Genomic DNA, 27,000 nt, shown 5'->3' with positions numbered 1-27,000 from the left:
AATTTTAACAGTATTAAAAAGTAGATTGGTGGCAATTTTCTAATTGCTTAACTAGAAAACTTTGCTCCTGCCTTTTGTGGACAAACCATTTCATTTCTCTTTGCAAATTTTTTCAAAATGTGGAATAATCTTGACAAGACATAATTGTACACATCTGATAATTTGTACAAAAAATGTCACATTACCATGAAATAAATACTATTCAGTATCACATTAACATTGGTACTGAAGTGGCTAAAGTTGCTTTCTCATTGACTTTTTATTATACTATTCAACTTCAAGCCTAATGAAGACCTGTCATTTGATACCTAAAATCTGATCAGACATTTTGTTTACTTCCAGCTTCAGTCAGTCATCGTGTTTTCCAATAGCATTAGCAACCTTATAATGTAAAAACCAATGAAATCTTGAAGTGCAACTCGGTTGTCGCGCTTCCAAATCTAAACCTGGTAACTTTAGTGGCAGTATTTAAGCATATTCTTTAGAAGCTACCTTGTAAACTCAGCATTTACATCAGAGCTAGGCTGCATAAATGTTACTATAGTGCAGAAAATATTGCTATTATCCTGTATCATTCATTAAGTTGCTGTTATTTTGAAGAGAAAATTAAGGTGAAAATAGAAAAGCTTGCTTTTCAAGTCAACCCATACTTGTTAAAGATGGGCACAGAAACAGTCTAGAAGCCAGCCACACTAATTCTACTTAGGAATTAGAAGTACACATATGCAGAACACTCAACCACTTACATGCTAATGAGCAAGTAATTTGGTTCCTAAAAAGCCTCTTTGTCTGTCAGAGATCCACATCTGCACCATTCAACTACATTTTCCTTAAAAGCTGAGTCTAAACACAAAAAATATACGAGGAAATAATACCAGCTCCAACAAGTTCAGTAAAATAAGTTAAATTTCAAAATCAACTTTTCTAGGCTGAGCTTCTTAAATTTCCCACTAAAATTTTTTTATACATTTATTAAGTACATGAGTAAATATGCTGGGAAAATGTGTCATAACTAGATATATTAAATGGCTGATAAAAAAAAAAAAACTCAGGATAAAACATTTTACCAAATAGCAGGTATGTTGCCTTTGTCTTGTTTACAAATTCATTTTAAAACAGTCAAACCATTCAATAATAATTCATTTGTCAATAAATTTCATTAAAAATAAAGAAATTTGATATACATCAGTCTTCAAAACCCAAATTTTTAACTGAATAGACATCCTTTAGCATTTAAACTGGTCATATCTGAACTTACACTTATGCTACATCTTCGACAAACAATCTTAAAGCTATATGGCAGCACATGATTAATTCAAAACAGAATAAGTATTACACTGGACAAAGTAATTTGAGTACTAAAGGGTTAAAGATTACAATCAATGGCTTTCAGTATGTAATAAATGCTATCTCAATTCATTAAGCCATATTCATAATGCAACTTTCAATAACTGATACACTTTTTTCTCCTCTGCAGGAAATTCCAATAATCTGTATGAATGCAACTGATACAAGACCTCAGTTCTTAATAAGCAAGTCACCACACCAGACCAGACCGCAACATTGGACTGGTGTTTTATTCCTCAATTCAATTTGGCCAAGTTGGAATGGAAAGCATTTTTCTCAAGTCATTCATTCAAACTAAGCTATTAGAAGCAGTTGCTTTCATGGACCCTGTTCACTGTCAAACACTTTAGGCTAAAATAAAGTATGGAATTGAAAAATGATTCAAAATAGTTTATTTATTTCAATGATTTGGATGAATTAAAAATTAAATGCATGAGAAGCTGTATAACTTCAAAAATATTTTAATCAGTTTCAGTTTAGTTTTTGCAAAAGAAATAGCAATATACGTGAGCACCAAATAAAGTACCAGTCAAGTACTGGGGGTCAATTTAAATTCCTCCCACCTAGGTAGAAAATACTGTCCTTACATGCTTGATAAGAGCATATTCTATCAGGCTGACCCTTCAACAGACCCTATCAAGAGGTGGTGGTCTGGTGACCCAAAAATATATAGCTATAAAGGCTAAATGTTTGAAGAATTCTGGTAAAGAACTGCCTTATTTAAAAGGGCAAGATTAATGTGTGGAGGGGGGAAAAAGTAGCTACTTTTAGTCCCCCCCCCACAATAAAAAGCAATGTACATTAAGCAGAGCTCGGTGAAACTTGATACAAAATTAACAGGTCCCCCCCCCCTCTATGGAATCCAGATTTACAAATACAGTCCAAAGTTATATAAGAGAAATCTGATGTATATTAAGACTATTGAAAGATTAAATGTAATTAATGGTACAAATCCTAGTAACCTCTCTTGTAGTCATAGGCCACTGTATTGCTCGGCTTGGAAGTTGCTGCTGTAGTTGAGACACTGAATAGAAAAAGGAAAGTAACATCAGATACTAATAGCATAGGTATTAACATAATCGAACCAAATATTTTTTTGCCTACACCCACTTAAGAAAAGGGGGTTCTACTTCTTAATTCTAATTCTGCAAGCTCCATTTTACAGAACTTGATACAATAACTTTTTTCTTTTATAAATAGTGTTAGTCTCATTAACATCTCACTCGTGAAACAGAATCAATGTTATTGTTCCCTACCCCCAGTCTTGAGAACTCTTAATGACTAATAACAATAGTGTGTATGCACAAATTTCAATCATACCAAGTATATCTAAGTGTAATCCAACATAACTGCTCTAAACATAAGACCTTTCTTTGCAATTGTAGAAAAGTTTAAACAAATCACTGGAAAATACTCAAGGCAAATACAATTGAAGTAGTGGAATGAAGCAGTATTTAACCATTGCATTCAGTAACTGAGTTTTATTTCTAATTTGTGCAAGCTTTGGATTTTTTTCCCCAACAAGAAAAATTTATACATAGCAACTTGATAAACAGCTGTTGGATTTTTTTTAAAAACTTCTGACCAAAAGTGCCAACTAGAATTCATTTATTGCATTGAAGAAATTCATAACTTGCAAGCTAGACCAACAGCATTTTTAATTGCTATATTTCTAAGAATCACAATGCTGTGATAAAAAAAAAAAATTAATGGCTTAAGATGAGAATGAAACAGCTCATTTTCTTAGAAATCTTAATATAACACTTTTACTAAAAATAAAAAAAAGTTTCTTGAATTTCTTTCAAGATAAACAACCACGGGAAAATCCCCCAAATCACTATTTCCAGAATTATACAACAATGATGGTTGTGTGGACAAACTGCTGTACATTTCAACACCCCTTGGCTAATAAACCTCCACATAAGCATCAAGATGAATTTTTTAAAAAGAAATTGATTGAACAATATATATAAATCTATTTCCTTTTATATTTCTTGCTTCATTAAGATTTTTTTAAAGTCCATTTTCCCTAAAACCATTACTAATATATGCAACATTATAGCCAGATATTGGCAAAGAAATGTGCATAGTTGAACAGGTACAACACAAATACTACACAAAGGGGAAAAGAAAACAAAGCAATAAAGGCATCATTCATTTTTATTCAACCATCCTGCATACAGTCAGCATGCTTCCTCGTCCTCTCAGACAATATAAAACAGTAATATGGTAGTTACAATGACCTGACTTCACCCAAAGGTTTCATACAGGAAACTACCACCTATGGATAATACAAAGTTCCTTGTAATGAGGGACACATAGTACATACTTTAAAATAATGGTTTGGTTGCTTTTTCTTCTCATTTCAAGTTTGTTTTTTGTTTTTTTTAATATTGTGGAGCAACGAGCATGGCCAGAGTAGAAAAAAAAACAATAACTAATACTACTACATCTGCAGGCAAGGTACATAGCAAAAAGCACTAAAACATTCAAACAGTATCTAGCAAGACAAATGTTAAAACTTTTCATATGAAGGAAAGTGAAACTTTTTTAAAAAAGTGGGGATTGGGTAAGTTCTGGTAATACAGGTAAGATGAGCAATGGGCGAGAAGCAAGTCCAGGTGAGTGTCATGCTCAGATTTTGCTGAAATAATTGAAGTTATGATACAAACTTATGAAGGAAAATAGCAGCTCCATGTGAATGGAAGATGTTTTAGTGTTCTGGCAGATGTTTCCAGGGTTTTAAGTTTCTCTTTTCTTTTTCGCTTACGTGGACCCAGAGTAGTGTTTATGTTTTTTTGTATCTTTTTTTTTTTTTCATTAACTCCGCTGTTTGCATGATGCTGATTCCATAAGTGCTATCACTTGCCCATCACCAATGCTGTATATTGCAGGGGCAGATGCTGGGCAGAAGGAGTAGGTGGAGGCAGTCTTCGTTGCCATTTATCTATGTTAATACTTTCTCCCTCTGGACATCGAGTATGCTTTACTTTTGTAGCCAGAGCCGGGGCCCCTGAAATGTGACAAAAGCTAATGTTATGGAGGGCTAATCCATGCCGTTTTTGCTATCATAACTTCAAACACTTGCCTAATATGTTCTTTCAGCCAACCAAAATTTCATTTTCAAATCAACCAGGCAACTCTTATTGAATCAATAGCTCCAGAATCCAACATGTGCAATTTAGAGAAAAGTACTTCACTACAATAACTGCAATAGGTTGGGGGAGGGTATTATGCCACGTTGCTCCCTTAGAAAAAAAGGCACTTATTAAAGGAACATGCAGAATTTGAAGGGGAGGGGATTGTTTTTAAAATCGTTCAGATCAAACAGATCTCATTTTGTAACAAGAACCCATCTGCTAAGTGCCATGGATGGATAGTGATAGAATGAAGAGCAAGAGAAGTTAGAAAATAAGCTTAAGGACAGTAATTTTAAAATTGTACAAAATAAGATTTAAAAAGCTATAAAAATTACTTGATTGAAATTAAGGGAGTGGGTGTTAACCATGTAATAAAGGTGATGCAACAATAGTACAAATTAAACTGGAAAATTATAAACAAAACTACTGTTGCAATGAATTCAAAGTTTTGAATATTGAGGATAAGTATGAAATGAAAATGAAGTACAAATGAATTTCTTTAAATGTTAAAAAAAAAACCCCATACCCCACCCTCCTGTAACTTTTAAGGTTTCTTAAAAAAAAAAATCACACCAATGTAACAGCAACTAGGAAATTATCAGCAACAGCTTAAATGATCAAATGATTTATGTCATCTTGCACCCACCCCCAAACTGAATAACATACAGGGTGATCCAAAATTACTTATTTCAGAAGTGATGGGAGTGGGGAAAATAAAAAATTCCAGACAAGCCTATATGTCATTGGGTAACACTGCTGCTGTTGGTGCTGCTGCTGCTACTACCACCTGCTTCTAGAAGATAACCCCTACTTTTAGGAAAGCGGGTGAGTGGTGAAAGAATATGGGAGAATATCTATCTTCGATAGCTACTGCCGTACCATTGACCACCGTACTGGCTCTGGTTGTTGCCACTGCCATAACCCTGATAATAACTCTGGTTGTAGTTCTGTCCCCACTGAGAATGACTGCCGCTGCCATAGCCACCACCTTGATTATTAGAGCTGCTGCCATAACCCCACTGCAAAAGAGAAAAGAAAACATATTCAGCCAATTTAAAAGCAATGTTGGACATTGATATTAGTTTAAAAAGAAACTGAACACTAAAAGTTGATAACTTACATTTCCATAACCACCAGATTGAGATGAAGAGCCCCATTGTCCACTATAGTTGCCTTGATGGCTCCATGAACCTTGACTGCCACCACCACCACCACCACCACCATATGGTCTGTTGGAGGCCCAAGAACCACCTCCATAACCACCACCACCGCCGCCGCCGCCACCACCACCACCACCACTGCGTTGTCCACCAGATCCTTGGTATCGCTGAAGTTAAGATTACATAAATGAGATTCAGATTTAATAGCTGTAGTTTAAAAAAATAATTCACTAATTGATAATCAAAAGCAAGCCATCAGTACTAACCCTATCACCATCAAAAGATCTCAAAATATCATTGCACCCTAATGAAGGTTAGGCCAGAAATTATACACTCCCCACAAAAGCAACATCTGTCTCAAATTTTCTATTAGAAAATGGATACGTAAACTTATAAAAATTACTTATATCACCTACAGCAGTCTTTTTGTAGACATTTAAAAGTAAATTTGATAAACGAAAACTGAAAAAGCCCATCATGTATGTCATTACCAAACTTTCATGAATGTCCAGTTCTGGAACATATCAGCTTATGTAAGTGCTATAGAGAGAGGAAGGGTATCTGGTCATAGAAAATCTGCTATAACTGCCATCTGACCCATGCACATGGAAAAGTGGATATTAAAATTATGACAGCTTTATGGGGTAAGAAGGAGAAAACGTACCATGGGGTTTTATAAGTAATAAAAAAGACTTGTCAAACATTAAGGTAACTAGACATACTTGTCCCTGTCTGTATCCAGCTGATCTCCTTTCAGGTGACCTTCGTTCATATCTACTGTGGGGACGTGGTCCACGAGAAGGATAGCCACCTTTGAAAAAATAGAAAAAACCTCAAGCAGGTAAGTGAACTGCAAGGTAATTTTTTGAAATAAGCTTTTCAGCCAGTAAATCATCAAGAGAAAACCTCATTAAATGAATCCTAGGTTGACTTACCTCTACCACCACCACTACCACCAGTACCATAAGCACTGCTTCGTCTGTCATTGTAACGAGCCATTGGTCTGTCACGGAAACCACGAGATCCACCCCTACCGAAGCGGTCTCTGTCACCATAACCTCCACCTCGGCGATAATCCCTTCGATCAAAGCGACCACGTCCTATTTAATAAAAAAATTTTTTTTTGATAAAGCAATTAAGTTACATGCTATCAATGCCATAACTCAGCATACATAGAAAATGCATATTCACAGTATTCAAAAACTAGATATCTCAGTATAAAGCAATATCAAATGATTGTCCCCTATTTCTAATAGCACTGGTAAAAAAAAATCACAAGATTTACAAAATTTCTAACACAAACAGGGAGCCACATCCAAATTATGGAATAATAATACTAAATACACTAGAATTAAGTAATAGCTTGATAAATTAGAAAAACTTTTAGTCCTTTAAATCAGAACAGCCATGTTCAAAATAATGTCAAATCAAGTTCCTGACAAAGTTACTTAAGGAAACCTAAATTTTAAAAACTTACCAAATCGATCTCCCCTGAATCTTTTGGAAGGAGGAGGAAGAGCAGCTGCTCCTTCCTTCCTATATTTTTCAACCAAAGGTTTAGCATCTTCCTTGTCCAATTCAGCATATGTTACAGCATCAAACAATGTGCCTTCTTCAGGAGTGCTAAAGTTGGCTAAAAGGGTAGAACTGGTTTAAGATTATATACACAAAACAAGCAAATATGTAAGATTAAAATAGGGGGTGGGGGGAAAGTATATAAATATTCTTCAGGAGGAATGGAAATCATGGAGGAAAAAAAAATTTCAAAAGAGGAGGGAGAAAAAAAATGCCCTAATACTAAGCCTGTACCCTAAACTTCATATATATATATGTATGTATGTATATATGCTCTCCTGGGAGGATAACAAATCGGTGATAGCTTTAAAGCGATGCACAGGATAGATTTTTCTGTTAATAGTAGCAATATGTTTTTAACAGCTGCGGAAGAGTTTTTCTACTGGAGTGACAGCAAGTGTCAGGTAATATTTTCGAGGCAAAATTAACACAGGAAATGAGTAGGTAATGATTCCATATTGTGCCAGTTACAGGCAGCAGGCCCTACCTTTCATCTCAAGCACCGCCTTTTCAGGTATCTCTTTGCCCTCTTCCTTCTCCCTTTGCGATATGCGTCTTTTGAACTCTTCATCAGTAGGTACTACCACAACTGCCTTGCGTTGAAAGCCTTCAAAAGGCGTCATTTTACGTCTCCGGGCTGATGCATACACGTTTGTCTAGCATGGTAATAAAGAACAATATAATCAATGTAGCTTCAGATGGCACTTCTCTCAGTCAATCGTAGACGATTGGCGTTGTCTCATGGCATATATGGTCGCATATATTAAAAACATCAGCCTCTTGCATCTGCAATATATTCTTAAAATGAAAAGATATCAATATTGTTCCTTTTTCCATCACGATGTGGTAACAATGATCAGACCGCAGCAGGCAGCAGAAGCCATCAACTTTCTGTACTGAATATCCCAATCAATTACTCAAGAACTTACCAATGCCAGCTTCATAGAGACTATTTTAAAAGAAAGAGAAGTCCACCTATTGAGAAAGAGTCAAGAGCAGTATTACAAGGAAGAGTTTGTTGGGGACAGGGGATGTCTATAGCAGCAGCACTTCAGTACAAAACAGTTGAAAACATCAGCAGCAAGGATGTTCAGGAAGCCCAGGTGATTGAATGAGAAAATTTTCAGTATTTTAAGGTTATTAAAAAGAGAGTGAGAGACAGAGAGAAAAAAAAAAGGATTTTGTAAGTGTCATTCTTAGGAAGGTGAAAGAAATTTTATGAGCTGTGGGAGCAAGTCATGAAATTTAAAAAAAGATTGGAAAGGAACAAAAAAAATATTTTTTTTTTTATCAAAATAATTCAGTAATATTAAAATTACAAAAAAATTTAGTTCAGCATAAAATAAAATAATTTATGATTAAAAATTTTTTTTTCCAAATTCTAAATATCTTAAAAACCACAAAAACTGTGGTAAAGTAAAATAAAAAGACCAATACAGTTGTTTTCATATATTTTTAAAGAAAAAGAATTAAAACTTTTAGATTGCTCTTCACACCTCCAGGTCCAATAAATGTGGGTTCAAGAATCATTTAAATGCTTTCATAAAAATATCAGCCAGAAAGCAGAAAAAAAATTCATTCACATGTCCCCCTGAAACTTCCTATGTTAAATCGTAGAATGTAACTCAGGAGAAAGGACCTCATTCTGCAAGCCAAATGTTGTTATATTGGATTGAGGCATCATGGGTATATTAGAGAGAAAAATGTGGTTCACACATTAGTTAAAATAAAGAAATCAGTTTTAGATGCATTCAAATACATCAATGTATTAAAGCAGTTATCTCTATTCATGAAACCGCAATGTTTAATCCATCATGTTCACCGGAAGTGATGGCCATTAGCTACAAGAAAACTCATTTTACTGTTACCAACATGCAATATGTATTAGGGAAGGGATGGGGACAGAATTTCCAGAAATACGGCTGATGATTTCATACATGCAACTGGTTGATTATAAAGGTTTCTGTGCTTCATGAAAATTCAGTGCAAAACGTAGAGGCATGTTTAAAAAAAAAGAAACATTTTTATATAAATAACAGCTAATTTTCAACTGAAAAGTGAAAAACCATTGAAGCAGCCAATTATTTAACAAAAATTGCTTGATTTCAAGACTTAAAAGGTTGCAACAACCCACAAATATCCAGCATCAATATACTAATAGTTAAAATAACATTGCATTAATATTTGCTATATATTCTTTCATAATCTAAAATTTCCCATTACAGAAATGAAGTGGACAATTCTTTATTGCGGTAGAAATATGCCAATCGTCAAAAGTTTTTCCAATTACAAAAGGAGAAAGAAGCCAATGCACATCTTATTACACAAGATTGAGTTTTCAACTGAATTTAGAGTGCGCCTTTAAGCTAAAATGTAAAAAGCTTCAAGAATTTTTTAAATTAATGATCCTGAAATGTCAAGTGTTTTCCTTTCTTCCTGTTATTTGTTAAGGAAATGTTAAAAATCACTGCTTTCTTCAAAAACATTTGCTACATTGTATATGCACCAATGATATCAGTTAATTTGAATGTTAACCCTTTTTCCTTTTGTTTGCTTAGATTAATAATGTACAATGCATCAATGGCTTGCTACCATTCTTGTGAAGCTAAACTTCCAACTGAGGTAATGAGATGTGCATGAAAAATATCAAGTAATGCTTATACATTTAGTTGCCACATCCTAAATAGCAGAATTTTCCACACTTAAAATGTCAGTATCCTACTGAGTAAAAAAATCTACACTGGAAAGAGATAGATAGCAATTTTACAATACCTGATCCAAGATGTAATTTCTTTTCTTGCGAGCAGCTGTCTCTATCATGCGATTCAGGCACTTTGTAGATTTGTCGATGAGGACATCCCAACGACCAGAGTAGTTCTTTTTACGAGGTAGACCCATTACCTTGGAGGAAAATATTTTTTAAAAGTAAATAAAACTGAAAAGCAAAAACCAATTGACCTTTTTTTTTTTTTTAAATAAGTGAACACATTCTTCACATCTTAATATACTTTCCTGTATTTATAATACAGATTTGGGCAACTAAGAGTCTATGGAGAAGTATCTTTCCATTGGCAGAGTGTATAAGCGTCAAATTTAATAAGCATTCAATTTTCAAATACAATGAATTAAAATTAAATGCACCAAGCAATACTTAGTGTATTTTGAACCAAATGTTCCAATTACATAAAATGGCAGACTGGTAGTTTAAGTAATGATTTTCAGAACGTGTAAGATTTCTTTTCAAAAGACATCCTTATAGCTTGAAACCAATTGACCAATTGGTTTATTCCAATTCAGTTGTTCCATATAGCACAGAGACTATATAAAATGTGAACAAAGTAGAACACAATTGGCAAAATTAGGTTATTGCCATAAATATGAGCATTTAGAAAGCTAATAATATTGAATAATGTTAGATTTAGAACATTTCACAAATATACCTGTAATCAGAGCAGTTTTGAGACAAAATTTCCTTTGTGTAGTCATATTCAAAATGTCACTTTATTAATTACATAAAATTTAGTTGTTTACAAAATTATTTCATGGTTAATTTAGAATTTAAGTGAAACAATCTGGAAAGGTTTTCGCGTTTCATTAAAATAAATGTCAAAATTCATATTTCTGTTTTTATACCCAAAGCTAGTACAAGAATTTCTAGCAGCAAATCCAGAGCAATAAGTTCTCTCATGAAAGATGTTTTGTCTTTATAACATATCATTAATGTAAGTTTAAGGGAATAAGTATGTAGTATCTATAAATACAAATTTGCTTCATTTTTAGTTCAGATAAAACTACAAATGCATCTTAGAATTATTTTTGATACAGATAATTCAAAAATTAAACTATTTGAGAGAGAAATATACATAAACCTAATAACATTACATCTTTCTTTATACTCTAGTAAGCTAAAAATATGGCCAGATAGTTCAAAACAAATATGTTTGACAAAAGACCAAAAACCTATGCATAGCTTCTAGCTGTTATTACTAACTGCAATCAGTGAATGGTTTGATCACCTCAATACATAAAACAGATTTCTCACTAACAGTATCTAATTGAGAACTGCAAAAATTGTGCAGGAAGAAAAATTAGTAAAATTATTAAAGTATAAAGAATTTACAAGAAAAGCAGAGGGCAAGTAGCAAATATAGAAAAATAACTTCAAGACAACCCCCACCCAAAAAAGCTGCACCTACAAATCCTATAAAACCTATTTTAGGATTCTAGGAAAAGATGCTTTTCCATAACCAAGTGAAAATGGTTTCACAATCTCTAACTTGTAGAAAAAAAGCAGAAGGTATGTTTGGGCTACAGTGTTACAAAGAAATAAGTCAGTCTGAAGGTTGAAAAAACAAGTGATACAAAATGGGGAACTGAAGAAAATTGTCAAGTAATCCATAGAATGTAAATGGAATACGATTTTTCTTTTTTCCCACATTGAAATTCAACATGTAATTCATCTACAGTAACATTGCTGGAAAAAACTTTTTATTATGATGGAAAGCCAGTTAACATTTTCTCCCAACTTAGTCAATGGTACAAATTTACCATTTTGAAATACGTATTTCTCTTAATGATTAATGGTAATAATTTGTTTCCACTGCTGTCTTATTTTTGACTCAAATTAAAGATGAGGGAAAAGGCAAAATTGAGCAGCATTATTGTAGAGTTTGAAATGGATGACAGGACAGTGAAAACATGTACAGCTCAACACTGATTCAAAGGATTTTGTTAGAGAGACAAGAGCCTTAAAAAATGTAAATCAAAGGACCTGCAAATGATAAAGAATGACCAATTGGTAGGACAGTTAAAGTGAATCCAGCCAGAAGTTGCAGAAGTAAATACCTGCACCACATTGGAAAATCTAAGTGTTTCTCTTTTGCTAAAAAAAGAGAATCCCATAATCTGTTCCTCAATCACATGGCAACAATGAATTCGCCAAGGCAGAGAACCAAAACGATCTAAATAAAGTCATATGAAGAATATATGAACAGCAACTGAAGGTTGGCTTATAGGGTCATCCACTATTTCTAAAAATCTTAGTGAAACCATTGCAAGAGAATACTGTGGGGAAATCAACAAAATGCACCAATTGTCCCAAGCATCTACATCCAGAGGTGGTTAATTGAAAAGGTGTAATTCTTAACATCTTCAAACATATCTCAACAAAATCTACAGAAACAGAACAGTGCTGCAAAATTATCAGCTTTCCTCAAACATCTTGCTGATTTCCTGCAAGATGTTCTTAACTAAACAGTAACTCAAAATGCCTTCAAACTTATTTCTAAGATTCCAAATTTTATGTTACCGAAATAGAATACATACAAAAGTATGTAGTGTAATGATTATTTCAATAAAATTTACAAAGCCAAATTTAATGCAACATTTTTGCAATAATATTAGGATATGCTAAACAATATATATTTCAAGGGAAACCCACCTTCATTTTTTCAATGATGTTATTGGTACCCAAAACATTGAATTTCTTCTCTGGGTTAGCTTTTGAATGTTTATCAGCCCAGAAAGTTTTACCAGCACCAGGCAAGCCAACCATCATCATAATCTAACAAAAGATAATATCAATTTAAAACAATTGTCAGTAAACATCTTTATTAAAAGTAAAATGAATGAAAAGAAAACAAAAAAAGTCAGACACCAATTAATCTAACTGGATAAATTGAATGGAATACAATACAAAAATCATATCTGTATAACAAATTAACAGTCAATGTTTTTAAGTTTCTAACAATTATTACACTTTTACAGCAGTTAATGTTTAAACAGGGAAAATTTAAAATTATATCAATGTGAATAATTTCACATACTTCACATTCCTCTTTTTTAGCAGGTGGCAACGAGCCTCTCACACGCTCTTCTAAAAGTACTGTTGATAAAAATATGAAATCATCTTTTAATGGGAACCATGGCTCTTCCTACAAATGAAAAAAAATTTTTTAAATTAAAACGTGCATGTGTGTGTATGTATGTGTATATATATATATATATATATATATATATATATATATATATATATATATATATATATATATATAAATAGAAAGCCTCAAGGATGACTTTTTGCCAATAAACATGTTTCAACACCCTTAAATTACAACTAGCATTTTTTTTTTATTTTTCAGTATGATTAATGTAGTTACATCCTTATAATATGCTAGAAAGAACCACTTTCACTCACAACAATGAAATTAGAAAGAGTTTTTGAATTACTGATTACTAATCAAAAATTCTACAAGTATTACGTAGTGTACTTTGAATTGCCAATGTGTAAACTGAACTGATACAGAGTAGAGACCTCCTTAGCCTCTTTGCAAAGGATTACTAATATCTGTGGCACAATAAAATGCACCACAGCTACATGCGACAGCAAAGAAAACTTGATATAAAATGGCAATAAATAAATCAGATAACAACACTCAAAATGAAAACTCATTTTCAGAAAGAGAATTCAGTGAAAACAAGATAGTCTCCTCAAATCAAGCAACTACAACACTGTATTAACCTGGGAACAGAATAATTGGTTTGAATACATCCAAGGTGAATACCATTTCACACATGGTAGTGACTCATCATACCAAGTAAAGAGACAAAACATCTGGAGAAAGAAGACACCTTTACATAAAGAATAAATAGAAAGTGTGACACATCTCGAGACAAGTAGATCAGTTGCCCAAGATGTTGCACAGGTTTTAGTTTAGACCAGGTCTGTCCTACTCAAATTACATTGCAGGCCACTTTGATCAAAGTTTTTTGAGGGCCATTTGTATTCTTTATGCACTAATAGTCAAATAATCAAATTTCAGAATCAAGAATTTTTCATACTTTTTGTTTGTTTAAAATTATAAAATTGTATGCTTTTGCTTTATTGCCACATGAATTTTAAATCTATTTTGAAACAAAAATGTTTTACACAAACATTTTATTTTAAAATTAAACAATATTTCAAGAAAGTATCAAGCAGACCACAAGACAAAAGTTTGCAGGTCCAGGCCTCAAGTTGGCCAGCCTTGGTTTAGACTCTTTGAAATCAGTAGTAGTCTCAGACAGGTTAATATCAAATATCTAAAAAATATTCCAAAGAAAAGCAAACCCTAGAAATGAGCAAACTATTTTGGACTGCATTTTAATTTCATTAGTGTTCTTAAATGGTAAGAACTGTTGCACAATATGCTACCTGTGTCTGAATGGAACACAACTGAGCTGTTAGTAAAACTGAATTACACAAGGGGAACCGATGTAGCGTGCTGAAGAGAAGACCAAGCTGGCATGGTCATGTGGAAAGAATACGAAAAAAAAAAACCCAGATAAGTGTCAAAGGCAAATCTCTAGAGGCTTAACTAGATGAACAAGTGGCTTAGAAATTACGCTGCAAATAACACACAACTCACAGAAGAAAAGAGAGAACAGACATACAAAAATCATGCTTAACTGCAATTTTTTACGATTTAAAAAGGATCAATATATTGTATTTTACTTAAGATAAAGTGTAAAAATGTCTCGCACCCTAATATACTTTCCTGTATATATATATAATACCAAAACCAAACAAAACTTACTTTTTGTCCAAAATTGCATTCAAATTCAGTGTTCTTAGTCAAAATGTGGGGAAAGAGAGCAGCTTCTCCAATTTCCTCACGGTCAATTTCAAAACAAACACCAAGGTCTTCTCCATTTTTACTGAAGGAAATGGTTGGGGGATCACTTTCCCAGTCCTAAAACCATCAAATAAATAATTACTAAGCTTATAGCATAACAAAAAATCTTTCAAAACATGAAAATATCTATAAAATATAGCTTGTGTGTGTGTGTGTGTGTATATATATATATATATATATATATATCTATATGTATATATTTATTGATGCATGGAAGATCCCTTAGTATATCAATGTTAAAATATTTAACCATTGATCATTTAATAGTAGCTAAGTCTAAAATAAAATTTAGACAATTCAGACTTACCAAATAAGAAGTTATAACATCACCACTGCCAAACTTTTCACCATAATCTTTGAATTTGCAATCTGTTGAAGCTTTACCAGTTCCTCCATATCCGTGGGAAAGTGGCACTTCACCTGAGAATTAGAAGTTAATAATCACCTAATCATTTAGGTTCAATAAATGTAATAAAAAAAAAAAAAAAAAAGGGAGGGTGATATACTAATATTTTAACATTTTCTAATAATTTTGAAACACTTAAAATCACTTTAGATTTCTGATTTAACCCTTTCGTTGCCATATTTCTAACCAAATTACACCCCTTATGTGTTTCAATTAATTTCTAACAATCATAAATTCAGGCTGGTTTCATTAAACAACTCTAACTTTTTTATTTATCAACATATTAATGTGATTTTTGGAAGATAAATTAACGAAAGGTTCTCAACCAATTCTATACCAAAATTTTTGTCACAAAGTGACTTTAATTACAGGCAAATTCAACAAAATATAAAATTATTTAAATTTTTGTTCAAACATCGCTATAGAAAATGGGTTATTAGCTAATATTCAATTGGGTATACAACAAAATATTATTATAGAAGAGTTGTGCACATTGCTGGATTTATTACTGTCTCTTTTGCCAGTATAAAATTAAAATCCAGAGCAGTACCCAGTATTTGATTCACAAATCTTTTCCAAACTTTGATCCCCCATTTTGTGCGCTTTCCTGGCATATACTGTTGAAAACGCACTCGGCCTTTATAGCCCACCATATCCTTATCTATAAACTGTTTTATATGTGCTTTGAACACAGTCAATGAGGGGTCTTATTTTAAATAAGGGATCAAAGCCTGGTTTTCCACGTACTGGTGTACTGCTCGTGTCTCTTACATGTAGATATTGAGTCAATTTTAAAAACCGTATCCTCGTCATTATACTTGAGACATATTCGTCGCCAAAGGGTTCATCACTACTCCAGTAATTTGTTATTCTAGGTAACCTTCTAATGCCCATAATAATATTTATGGCAAAATATGCTTTAATTTCATTCAAGTTTATGGGAAACCTCAAACTATCCTTTTTTACGCTTTGTTTACATTTAGTGTAACGGTTTGTTTCCGCCGTAATCAATTCAAATAGGCACATCGGAAAAAGCAAAAAGAAAGTCTAAAGCTTTACTCTCCTGGGTAAGACTGTGACTTGGTCCAGTTTCTTCAGAAAAATCACTGAAAGAAGGAGTTCTTAAATTTTCACTCCATTCCGGTACTAATTCATTCTCTTTATCGCTATCATCGGAGCTCTTGGATTCACTGCTTTCATTTTCGGAAAATGAAACCTCAGATTCATTATCAAATACCACGTGCTTTTTTTTTTTCGGTTACAGAGTTAAATTTATCAAGGCCTTCAACGGAAAATCCTTCGAATTCTGACTCGCTGCTTGACAGAATAAAATTCGCATCCATTTTTTTGTCAGGATTACAAATTTTGAAAACACAACAGGAACAAATTTGGAAAAAAATCTCCCAAAATTCACAAAATTTAAAAAAGCACGTTGATCATCGTACAAAACTATTACTGAACTGTTTACACAAATAATCACTTGTTTTCACGAATGTACTACCGAGATTTGCTCAGATATTCTCATTTAAATATGAATAGGTGATTACGGGCGGTTTGGTCACATGAAACAAAATTTTTTTCGGGCGGCTTGGTAACGAAAGGGTTAAACAAGGTATGAAAATACAAAATACTGCTTAAGTCGAGTGTTTTAACCTTTTCATTACCATATTTCTGTTGAATATACAACCTTTGCATCAATTAATTTGTGAAATAATTTCATTATTAAGCTGGTGCTTAAAACTTAAATCAGTATGAAATTTTGATGGAAGATTTGAACTTAGCTCACTTTAAAACGGGATGCTTGTATCCTAGATCCAGACGTAGTCTCAGGCAGATTGGTAACAAAAGGGCTAATAAAATTAACTTCTAGAAAAGATATAACTATTGAATATTCTCACCTAATTGTAAATTTGAGGCATCTGTTGACCAACCAACTCTAACAACATTCGGATTTGGTTCTTCTGATGGCAAATGACTGACATTGAGCTCTTCTCCAATCTGAAGTGGAAATAATTTCAGCTTATAGTTTCTCCTTATCCACAAATATTTCAAATTAGCAATCAAATCTATAATTTTTTTTTTCTTATGATAATCACAAATAAATAGGACTAACTACTTCAGTCAAAGCTTTAGTTAGTCATATAGTCAAATGAGTAGATGCTCATTTGTCTACTTGGTTAGTTTGTATTTTGTAACCTTTCAACAATTCAAATTTAAGAAATCAAAACAAAAATTGAGTCATGAAAGTCTCAAATTTAATATCAATAATTTAGAATCTAATACTTATGTCAATTAGAACTTAATGTTGAACACTCACTTTAACTTCAAAAGCAATCTTGCCATTTATGACACCATAACTTGATCGTGCTCCAGCCCACATAAAAGCAAAACCATCTGCAGTGAGGGGGTGTGCCTTAACATTGCTCTCATCAATACGAAGATTCAAGTCAGAATTATCTGAATAATTAAAATTTCAGAATGAAAATGAAATAAAATACGAAAATTATTTTAGTACATAGCAAAGGTTTTACAAGATGATGAGCTTTGAATAAAGACAATTTGTGAAGAAAAAACTTACATCTGTCCAAAATAACTTCAGTTGATTGAACCCAACTGTCATCTTCCATTTCCACTTTTTTAGCTGTAGGACTTCTCCTGCAAATTAAATGCATAGCATATGTAACAATTGGAACAAATCAGCAAGTTTGGTTTTACAATACATACCAGCCTCAAGATAGAAGAAAAATATCTAACGTTAGCCATAGTTACAATAAAAGGAGCACAAACAAAACGGTAATATTGTTCATGGACCTAGTTGTTTAGTCCTATGTTAGCCTAGTTCAATAGGGATTTCAGCAAAGTTTTCTTTTCTAGCAATGCATTCAGGACATTATCCAGTGCCCTTTAAGGACCGTAATGCAATTTGAAATAATTGTTATTTCTAGCAATTCAAACAACTGACCAGAGGGTTCATATACAGATTCTTAGATTAATAATTATACAAACTAATTTCCTAAGCAATATTGTGATAAATGTTTCCATCTTTACTGGATATCCCTACAAATAGTGTTTCAAACCAAATATTTAGTTTGATTCACACCTGCATAGAGTAGATTAGATTTTAAAGCAATTTCCTTTTAGTAGAAACCTTGAAAATATTCTGAAATCCATTTTTATTTGGCATTATCCATTATTACTCCTACATTAAACTCAACTCATGTGAATGATTAGTCCAATGTAAATATTTTTCTCTAGTAATATCAATAGAATGAAAAAATTTCTGAAAGCTATTGTAAAAGCAGTCAAACCTTGGTGAATGCCTTCCACGATCACGAGACCGAGATGTTGAACGACGAGAATGATCTCTTGACCTCCTTTCTTTGGAACGGGAACGCTTTCTTTTTTGGGCTTTCTTTTCTTTTTCATCTGCAAGAAATAAGTGGGTTTCATAAAAATATTCCTACCTATGCAAAATTTTCAAAATAGTAAAATAAAGCTACGTAAAAAAAATCATATCAGTATCAACTGGTTGTAATTAATCAAATTTGCATCCAACTTAAAATTGTTACTTGGGCTACTAACAGAAAATATACAAACTTAGCCTTATCAACAGCAGTTGTACCATCACAAAATATCTCAGGATTCTATATTACAAAGAGGGGGGGGGGGGGGGGGGGGGGGGAATCCAAAGTAATTGTCATGAATGGAACAAGCTTCTTTTCAGAGAATGCCTAGCATAAAAAAAGAAAGCTATAAAGAAAATATTGGACGATTCCAGGTCAGAGCATCAGGATAAATCACTCTAGTGAACACTACTATTCACACACAGAATGGAGTCAATTGTGGTATTTCATTGAAAAGAAAAAATTTCATATGCTTTTATGTAAATGCCTACAAAAATGTGAAATCCACCATACATGCAAGTAATCTTTTTATCTTGCACCAGCTGAACAGAACTTTTATTTTACTATTCTAATTATCTTAAATACCTTAAGCACTCCTCAATTTTTCTTAGGACAATGTAATTACATGTAGAGTGGGTATTTCACACAAATGTTTTATATTACATGCATATACACACCTTCATGATTTTAGAATATTCCGAAGTCACCATTTTGTCCCATCATCTTCCCACTACCCCGTTCTATACTTTTTGCTTAATTCCCATCCACTGTAACTTTGAGGCTTCCCAAACCACATAACCCAGCCACCTCATCACATTTAACTTCACATCTATGTTCTTAACTACCAAACCATTCCCTCTCTTTCTAACCGTTCCTGGTTCTCCACATTTGTTACCCATGTCTTATTTCCATAAATTATAGTATTACTCACTTGCAGTATCCAGTTTTTCCTTTAGTTTCAACAACTTTCTTGTTAACACATCACTCAGTCGCCCGAAGTTCTTTTACACACATTTCACTAGCGACTGGGTAACATTTTCACACCATCTCTAAAACCCATGCCAACATAACTTCAATCTATAGCTTTTGCATTATACAACCCTCTTACACTTACTGCACAATGCACACGACTATTTCCCTGTTCTTTCCATCTTCTCACATACTTTACTACTTGTCATCACTTTTGTCTACCCAGTTATTCACCTTCATACTTTTTGCCTCCAGATATTCTTCCCACCTATTTATCTGTGCTATTAACATGGTCATCTGCATATAGTAACTTGCATTTAATTTCTTCAGCACTACCATTACAAAATAATACTTAATACCACTGTAGCACCTCAAACTCGTTCCTGCTTCATTTAATTTATAGATTTAAAAAATATCTATACAAATATCTAAGCACTAAAAAATGGGTAACAAATTCTGTTTATACATATGGCTAATAATTTTGAAATTTCTAATTTCGCTTTTAACTTCCATGCAAAGTACATCAGTTTTTATGTTTTGATCTCCAGTGTTCCACAAGGATCAAAGACTGGAAACTTCTTGTCAAGATAATCACCTTTCTTTTTATACAAGAGAAATGCTCACAACTGCCAAATTACTAGAATGCAATCCACCAACCCACATCTGTCAATTCATATCCAACTACCTGCTGCTTAATACCTACCAAAACTTTTAGCCTCTTATGTTAGCTAGCTGTTTGCAATCTTATCCACAATCACCAACTCCTGACTCCTCGCTCACATATAATGAAATCATGGCACAATATCATCCACAGATTATTGCTATAAACTTATTAATCAATTTCCCCCCTCACATTTACCTTCCACTGCCTCCACATGTTAACTCTTCTGATCACTGTCTTATCCTTACATTCCACATCTCAAACTTCAATGTCTTCACACTAAGCAACTTAGCCACCATCGAAAAAAAGATTGAATTCTGCTCTTACTATCTGTCTCACTGAAGTCTGATAACAATGAGGATACCATGGTATATTTTGGGCTGAACTCCACCTATATGCAAACATACTTATGCAGTAGTGCTTTGCAACTAGATGCCAACCTGTCTACTTAGGATAACTAATATATATATATATATATATATATATATATAAAGAACAGGCACAAATCTACAACTGTACACATGAGTATGTATAATATATATACACAAGACACACTAATTATCACAAAATATGGAAAATTGAGCTATAAATAGTAATTCAAAACAAATGGTCCACCTAATTTCACATGCTGTCCATTTGGTTGTTTCCCCAGTTGGAAGAAGTACCCAACTCCATGATGCAGCAAGTCAGGGCTCCGTTACATGGGCATAGACATATACATGATTAATTACATCAACCAGCATCTTCCAGAACACTGGATTGAGTGTTTTACCATTGATATTATGGTCTACTCCTCCAGGTCACCCCAACTTAACACCTTGTGACTTTGCTTTGGGGGTATCTGAAGGACACAGTGTTTATACAGCCACTTCCACAGGACTTACAGGGATTCACACAGCAGATAGGTGATGCAATCAACTTAAATAATCAGGCTACACTATTATGTAGACGTCTGCTGTGGGGGAAAAGAGCACTCGCATTCAACATTTGTGACAGTCAGTAAACTTAGAATTAAGCTTTCATGTTACATTTGTATTTTTGCAATACATTCATTACAACAAGTTTTCTTTTGTACCATTCATTTCGAATTACCTTGTAATTTTAGGGAAGGAAGATTGAACAATTGAATGTGAAAAATATAACACCATCCTGTTTATAAACAGAATATTTGACTCGAAAGTAGATTTTATTTTTATTTTGCAGAATTGCTTCATTGTTTAAAAACAATTCAGAAAAATGTTTTTTAAAAGAAAGGGAATGGAAATGTTATGGTCTGTTGCATACTCCAAAATTAAGTGGGAAGGGTAGTATAATTCTAAATTTTGGGTTTTCTTTCCTTTTTCTGTTCAATCTCCAGTGATTAAAACAGCTATGTGTCAAGTGAGGCATACCAAAATATCAATTCTTACAAAATATAGTAATGGAAAGCAGACAAACTTTTTGAAAATGTTTATCAATATAAGATGAACATTTTGAATAATGTACAAAGATTTCATCTTTATACTTACATACAAAGAGAAAAAAAAAATTTGTTAATGAACTTGCTGAAATTTCAAAACTAAAAAGACCAATTAAGCAACTAATATTGAAAATGTTCACCTTTATGACAAGCAAGGTATTCATTTTCAGCAAATTTACTGTGTATGTTTATTTCTTTAATTCTCCAACTGCTTTTTATTGAAACTTTAAAACTTAAATATTTAAATTTTTTCTTCAAATTTTTACACTCAACCCTTTAGCATTTAAACCAGTCTTATCTGGACAAAATACTCAACTTGTTTTATCGTTTAAACTGACTAGATCTAGCCTAAATCTACAAAACAATGCACAATTAATTAATTAAAATCAATGTCAATGAATAAGCATTACTTTTGACAGAATAATGTGAATGCTAAAAAGTTAAACATTTTGTGTATGCTTCCTATTGCTGGTAGGGATTGTCAGAGTTTTTATTAGGAAACACTGCTCTTAAAAACTGGTGCTTGTACAAGTCATTTGACTTGGTTTGTATAGCTGGATATACTCTTCCTTTAACCACACATTACTGAGTATTTTCTTTTGATACGAGAAAAAAATGAACCCTATAACTATGTAATTAAATTTCATGGTCATTCCATTAGAAACCACAAAATAATAGAAGTATTTTCAAGTAATGTCTCAAAAGTTTTAAACATGACATTACTCAACAATTGGCATGTAAAAGTGCTTTCCACAGGATAGTCAAATTTTTTTTTGAGAGGATGTCTTCAGCAATAAAAGGGGTTAAAGAGGGCCTCACAACCGTACACTTAAATTATCAATCACATTATAACATAGCACTAGAAGAAATGTGCCAAGTTCCATCGTGACAAAAATTTCATATTTGGTGCATAGCATCATGTCATATCGATTAAAAGCATTCCAACTGTGACCATACTGGGTCACATTATCCAAAGTTCTTTCTAAGAACAGTGTGCTTTGAAAGTTGTCAATCCCAGCCACTTAAACAGCCCGTCTTACGAGGTTTCAATTGTCTTTCCGAAATTTAAGATTGAGAAATCTTACCTTTAGCCTGATCTCGTTGTCCATCATCTTGAGAAGTTTCATCGATAGTTTGAAATTCTTCTCCTTCTGGCATCTCATCGCAATTTTGTTCTTCCTCCTCCTCTTCCTCTCCTTCACCAACATCATTATCGCCATCCTTCACAATTACACAAAGAAAAAATACCCCTTAAATGAAACACTGTTACAAAAACCTATCAAAATGATTAAATGCTTATTTAGAACAAAATCGTAGAAATTATTGTAAATTTAAAACTGTACCTCGTTGCCATCAACCTCAAGAGCAGACTCATCCATGTTACCACCATCTAAATCCTGAGAAGATTCGTCCGGTGCTTCTTCTTCAAGTAGAGCGTCATCTCCAAGAGAATCGTCATCTGCCACTGGAAAAATGTTGAAAAGACAATGGATTCAATGAGGGCGACAAAAAAAATCCGAAACTATATTTTGATCAATAAAATTACAGGAAGATAGCCATTTAAATAGACTTTAACAGCGACAGAATCTTTTGTAGATCCATCAATGGTTCCCTATTTCCCTGAAATCCCAGAACGCATATTCAAATTCTATTAATAACCTGTCATCATAATTTTTAAAATTTCATTTTGTAATTCTAAAAATGTGAACGGAAAATACACATAAAATCGTATTATGTATCCAAAGGTAAATATTGTTTTTTAATAAAATTTAACCCTCTTAAAGGACACCTAGCAGAACCCCAATTTTTTTTCACCAATCACTTTGCGCAACAGCAAACTGAACTTATTTTCAACTTGTAAACACCGGAAAATGAAAATCTCAATTTAACCAATTCTAGCTATTCCTGCTCCGAATAATGAAAATTGCCATCAACGAGCAAATCGCTCCCTCAAATATGTGTGAATCGCACCGTCACGCAGGCAGACGACGAGCCTTTCCTCTAAATTTTTTCTTTACTATCGACCCAAGAAGAATGAAGTTACCAAACCGAAGTCAACATTCAGATCAGGAAACTTAAGGACATTCACTAACAGAAAAGTTATAGCGACTAGATATCTACGGAGAAGAATTAGAATATATGAGATTCGTCGTAATGGTGGTTTATAAAAAAAAACAAAAAAAAAAAAACATCGAATATAAGCACAAGGCATTTATAAATTAATTTCGTAAGACTGCGTGATGTACGTGCATTTGCGATCACAAACGAAGAATGAAACAAAACGAAGTTTTCTTCTGTAAGATGCTCTAAATTTTAGAATCAAACGTGCTCAACAAGATTTCATGGCCCACTGAAATATATCTTTAAAGGCTGCTTGCTAGACTGTTTGGTAACCCTGTTTAATTTTTAGGGAAGAAGAAAATACAAAGCAACTTTGGTTGCCAAACCGAGCCGCCGCAATCACTGACCTCAACCCCCCCCTACTGATTTACATAAAACCTGCCGCCATCAACTAACACGTCTTCTAAAAATCTAGTTCATTCAACTAAATAGCATGTTTTGTGAAATATTTCCCTTTCCACATTAACATAATAGCAAAGCCTTTTATTTTGGTATTATTAATTAAAATATTAATTATTTGCTTTTATAAGTTTTTCTATGATCATGAAAACACCTTTTGTTCTTGTAAAACAAATGGATATGAAAAATTGTCACAAATAATGCCTTTGGTTTCTTTTAATTTAGCAAATTAAATCAATCTATTTAAGTCCTTGTATCTTTTCACAGTTCAAATTCAAAAATATCTTCATATCGACAAAGATTGTCAGCTAACATGAAAACTTAAATTTCTAAAAAAAATTTTAATTTCCATAGAAAAACAAAACGCTTATTAAAAATTTCTCTAAATTTGAAAAAAAAAAAAAAAAAACAACAGATTAATGTAAAGAGGATAATGGGAAAATCTTGAGACATAAAAATGCAGCAAAGACAACGTAAAAACAAGATGGATACCGTTGAAGCTCAATATTGAAGCAAATAACCAGCAATATATAATACAATGGAGGGAGAAACAGAAAAGAGAATGGTTACCTCTAATCTTTGTCTTCTTCATTTGAATAGTAGTTGAAATGATTTCTCAAAAAGGAATCAAAAACCCAAGTTAGTAAATCGCTTCCTCAAAATATTTCGAGAACAAGATTCTTCCTGCGACTGTTTTAACTGAGAGGCATTTAAACCTAAAAATGCCCGACGTGCAGTCGTTAGCGGTGGAGAGATGAGACTAGAGAGAAAGGGTACGCCTCCCCTTCCTCCTCCTCCCTTGACTGCATAAGAGGTGGAAGACATCAGGAGGAGAATTGCAAACGAGCGTTGGTAGGAGGTATATTAATAAGCGAGAAGGAGAATATATAAAGAGAACGTCCTCTAAGTGGGAGGAGCGGCGGCGGCAGTTGCAGCAACAGTGGCGGTATCAAGCGGGTGACCTAGTTTTGTTGGAGCCGCAATGATGATGGTGTTGGTTCACATTCGCATCCGTAAAAGCAGAACAGTAGTTGCCTTTGTTTTCAGACACACAATTAATAATTCGTGGTTATTTAATGCGAACGAAGATGTTAGTCGAAATTATTTCAACGTTGCAATAAAATATTAAAATTTCATTCTTTCCCCCTTCCGTCAAAAAGTCGTCAGCGAGGGGTCGAAAAAATGGCCGACGCAAAAAAAAATTTCTAATTAGTGCAGGGTGAGGGGGGGTTGCAAAATGAAAGTAGTAGGTTCTGAGATCTTTAGAACTTGAAATATAACCAGTGAAATTATACATTGCTAAATGAATAATCACATTCAAAATTTTAAAAATTCTAATTTTTCAAAGAGGAAATTATTAGGTCTCGAGATTTTTATCTTAAGAAAATGAAAGTAATGCTAAGAAAATTTCATACAATTTATATCAAAGGGAGTAAAATGAAGCTTTATAAATGAAAACCGTTGAGGCAATCAACTAGTGAAGCTAACTATATCGATACACGATCGATATAGAATTTTTTTTTTTTATTAAGATCACAATGAATTTATTAGCTCGGTAACAACATTTGGCAAACATGCAATCAAGATTCCGTAACTTATAATGCAGCATGGGAGGAAACGGCAAAGGAAAACAAGGAGAGCCATTTTCAATAAAAGGTGACATGAATATACCGGACAACGGCTGAAGATTTTTTTCTTTAAATAGAAACTGAGTTTTGAAATGTAAATAAGAATCAATAATTTGAACAGAAAGAAATACAACTTACCAGTAATGCCTTGTTCTTTATTGAAAGCTTGCTGTAACCGTTTAACTAAAACTGCCTTCGTACCTTTAGTATCCAGGCCACGAGTTTTGAGTTCCTCGCGCAATTCGGCGACTTTCAGCTTATTTGGATCAATATCACTCATAATTGGTTCTAGGTTCTCCAGGTTTGAAATAGAGATGTATCCAAAAACAAGAGATTTTTTTTGTTAGGGATGGGAAATTCAACCAAATAATTGGCTGAATTTAAAATTTTTGAATCACGTTCGCAATCTGCCTTGAAGCTTCTACGCAAATGGCGGGCGAGAAATTTGAACATGCGCAGATATATATTACGGCAAAGGGTTACATTAAAAAATTAAGTCCGCCTGGAACGTCACTTGATTTGGTGGAAGCCTTATGATCAAGAACTCAACATAGAAAATGAAAGCAAAATAATGATTATTGAATAGGTTTTGTTTTTTTCTTTCTTTTATTCGATTTAGAATTGATCACTCTCACAACAATATTTTAAAGTTTAAAAAATTAGGAAAAAGTTTTCCAAGACGAATCAAAATACCAATTTTCTAATACAGAACATGTATACATAAAGGGGGTGTATTGTAAGTGTGTAAATAGTGAGGTATATATGTATTATATATGTATAATGTATATATTTATGTAATGTGTATTGATAAACATGCATTTATGTATATAATGTGCATATACATATATATTTTTATATTTAATATTTATAATGTGTGTGTACCACACATACATATATACATACATATATATATATATATATATATATATATATATATATACACTGAAGTGACGAACAAAACAAACAGGTGCAGAGTATGTAGAATGTCGCTTCTGTTAGAAGCTAATTGATTTCTTGATGAAATAAATACTAGTAGTATTAATGAATAAATTTCCACA

General features: G+C 33.1%; 2 protein-coding genes across 13 annotated transcripts in view; one reads left to right on the top strand and one right to left on the bottom strand.

Annotated features, from left to right (window-relative positions):
- Positions 1–1,724, top strand: part of LOC106881190 (uncharacterized) — a 185,571-nt gene extending 183,847 nt beyond the window's left edge. For all 9 annotated transcript variants that reach the window (XM_089359916.1, XM_089359904.1, XM_089359918.1 and 6 more), the window contains one exon: positions 1,478–1,724. In XM_089359916.1, coding sequence (XP_089216042.1) covers positions 1,478–1,490 — 13 coding nt within the window. In that variant the 3' untranslated portion in view covers positions 1,491–1,724. The remainder of the gene's footprint in view (positions 1–1,477) is intronic.
- LOC106882998 (heterogeneous nuclear ribonucleoprotein U-like protein 1) lies at positions 1,723–26,380 on the bottom strand. 4 transcript variants are annotated; one of them, XM_014933851.3, is made up of 19 exons: positions 26,081–26,380; positions 23,138–23,259; positions 22,880–23,015; positions 18,610–18,727; positions 17,880–17,956; positions 17,619–17,758; positions 17,200–17,299; positions 15,203–15,315; positions 14,797–14,952; positions 13,048–13,155; positions 12,663–12,785; positions 9,995–10,123; positions 7,710–7,878; positions 7,125–7,280; positions 6,583–6,747; positions 6,370–6,458; positions 5,608–5,814; positions 5,367–5,506; positions 1,723–2,371 (listed from the first exon to the last, which is right to left on the bottom strand). In XM_014933851.3, exons 1-19 carry the CDS (start codon positions 26,220–26,222, stop codon positions 2,302–2,304), a joined length of 2,460 nt encoding a protein of 819 aa, XP_014789337.1. In that variant the 5' UTR covers positions 26,223–26,380; the 3' UTR covers positions 1,723–2,301. The 4 variants fall into 4 exon arrangements, with proteins under 4 accessions (XP_014789337.1, XP_089216049.1, XP_014789338.1 ...); XM_089359923.1 differs by lacking the exon at positions 26,081–26,380 and adding an exon at positions 24,885–25,049; XM_014933852.3 differs by having other exon boundaries at positions 1,793–4,360.
- Between the last annotated feature and the right edge of the window lie 620 nt (positions 26,381–27,000).

Source organism: Octopus bimaculoides, chromosome 11 (genome assembly GCF_046866305.1).
Source record: "Octopus bimaculoides isolate indiv1 chromosome 11, ASM4686630v1, whole genome shotgun sequence".
NCBI lineage: Eukaryota > Metazoa > Mollusca > Cephalopoda > Octopoda > Octopodidae > Octopus > Octopus bimaculoides.
This window is presented reverse-complemented; position numbering and strand designations above follow the sequence as displayed.

What these genes read in the sequence shown, in the direction of transcription:
- LOC106882998 (XM_014933851.3), bottom strand. Translation starts at nt 26,222, where the DNA reads ATGAGTGATATTGATCCAAATAAGCTGAAAGTCGCCGAATTGCGCGAG. An exon ending in TGAAGTTATTTTGGACAGAT is followed by an intron (nt 17,759 to 17,879) that starts GTAAGTTTTTTC and finishes TTAATTATTCAG; the next exon opens with ATAATTCTGACTTGAATCTT. An exon ending in ATGTTATAACTTCTTATTTG is followed by an intron (nt 14,953 to 15,202) that starts GTAAGTCTGAAT and finishes TGATGGTTTTAG; the next exon opens with GACTGGGAAAGTGATCCCCC.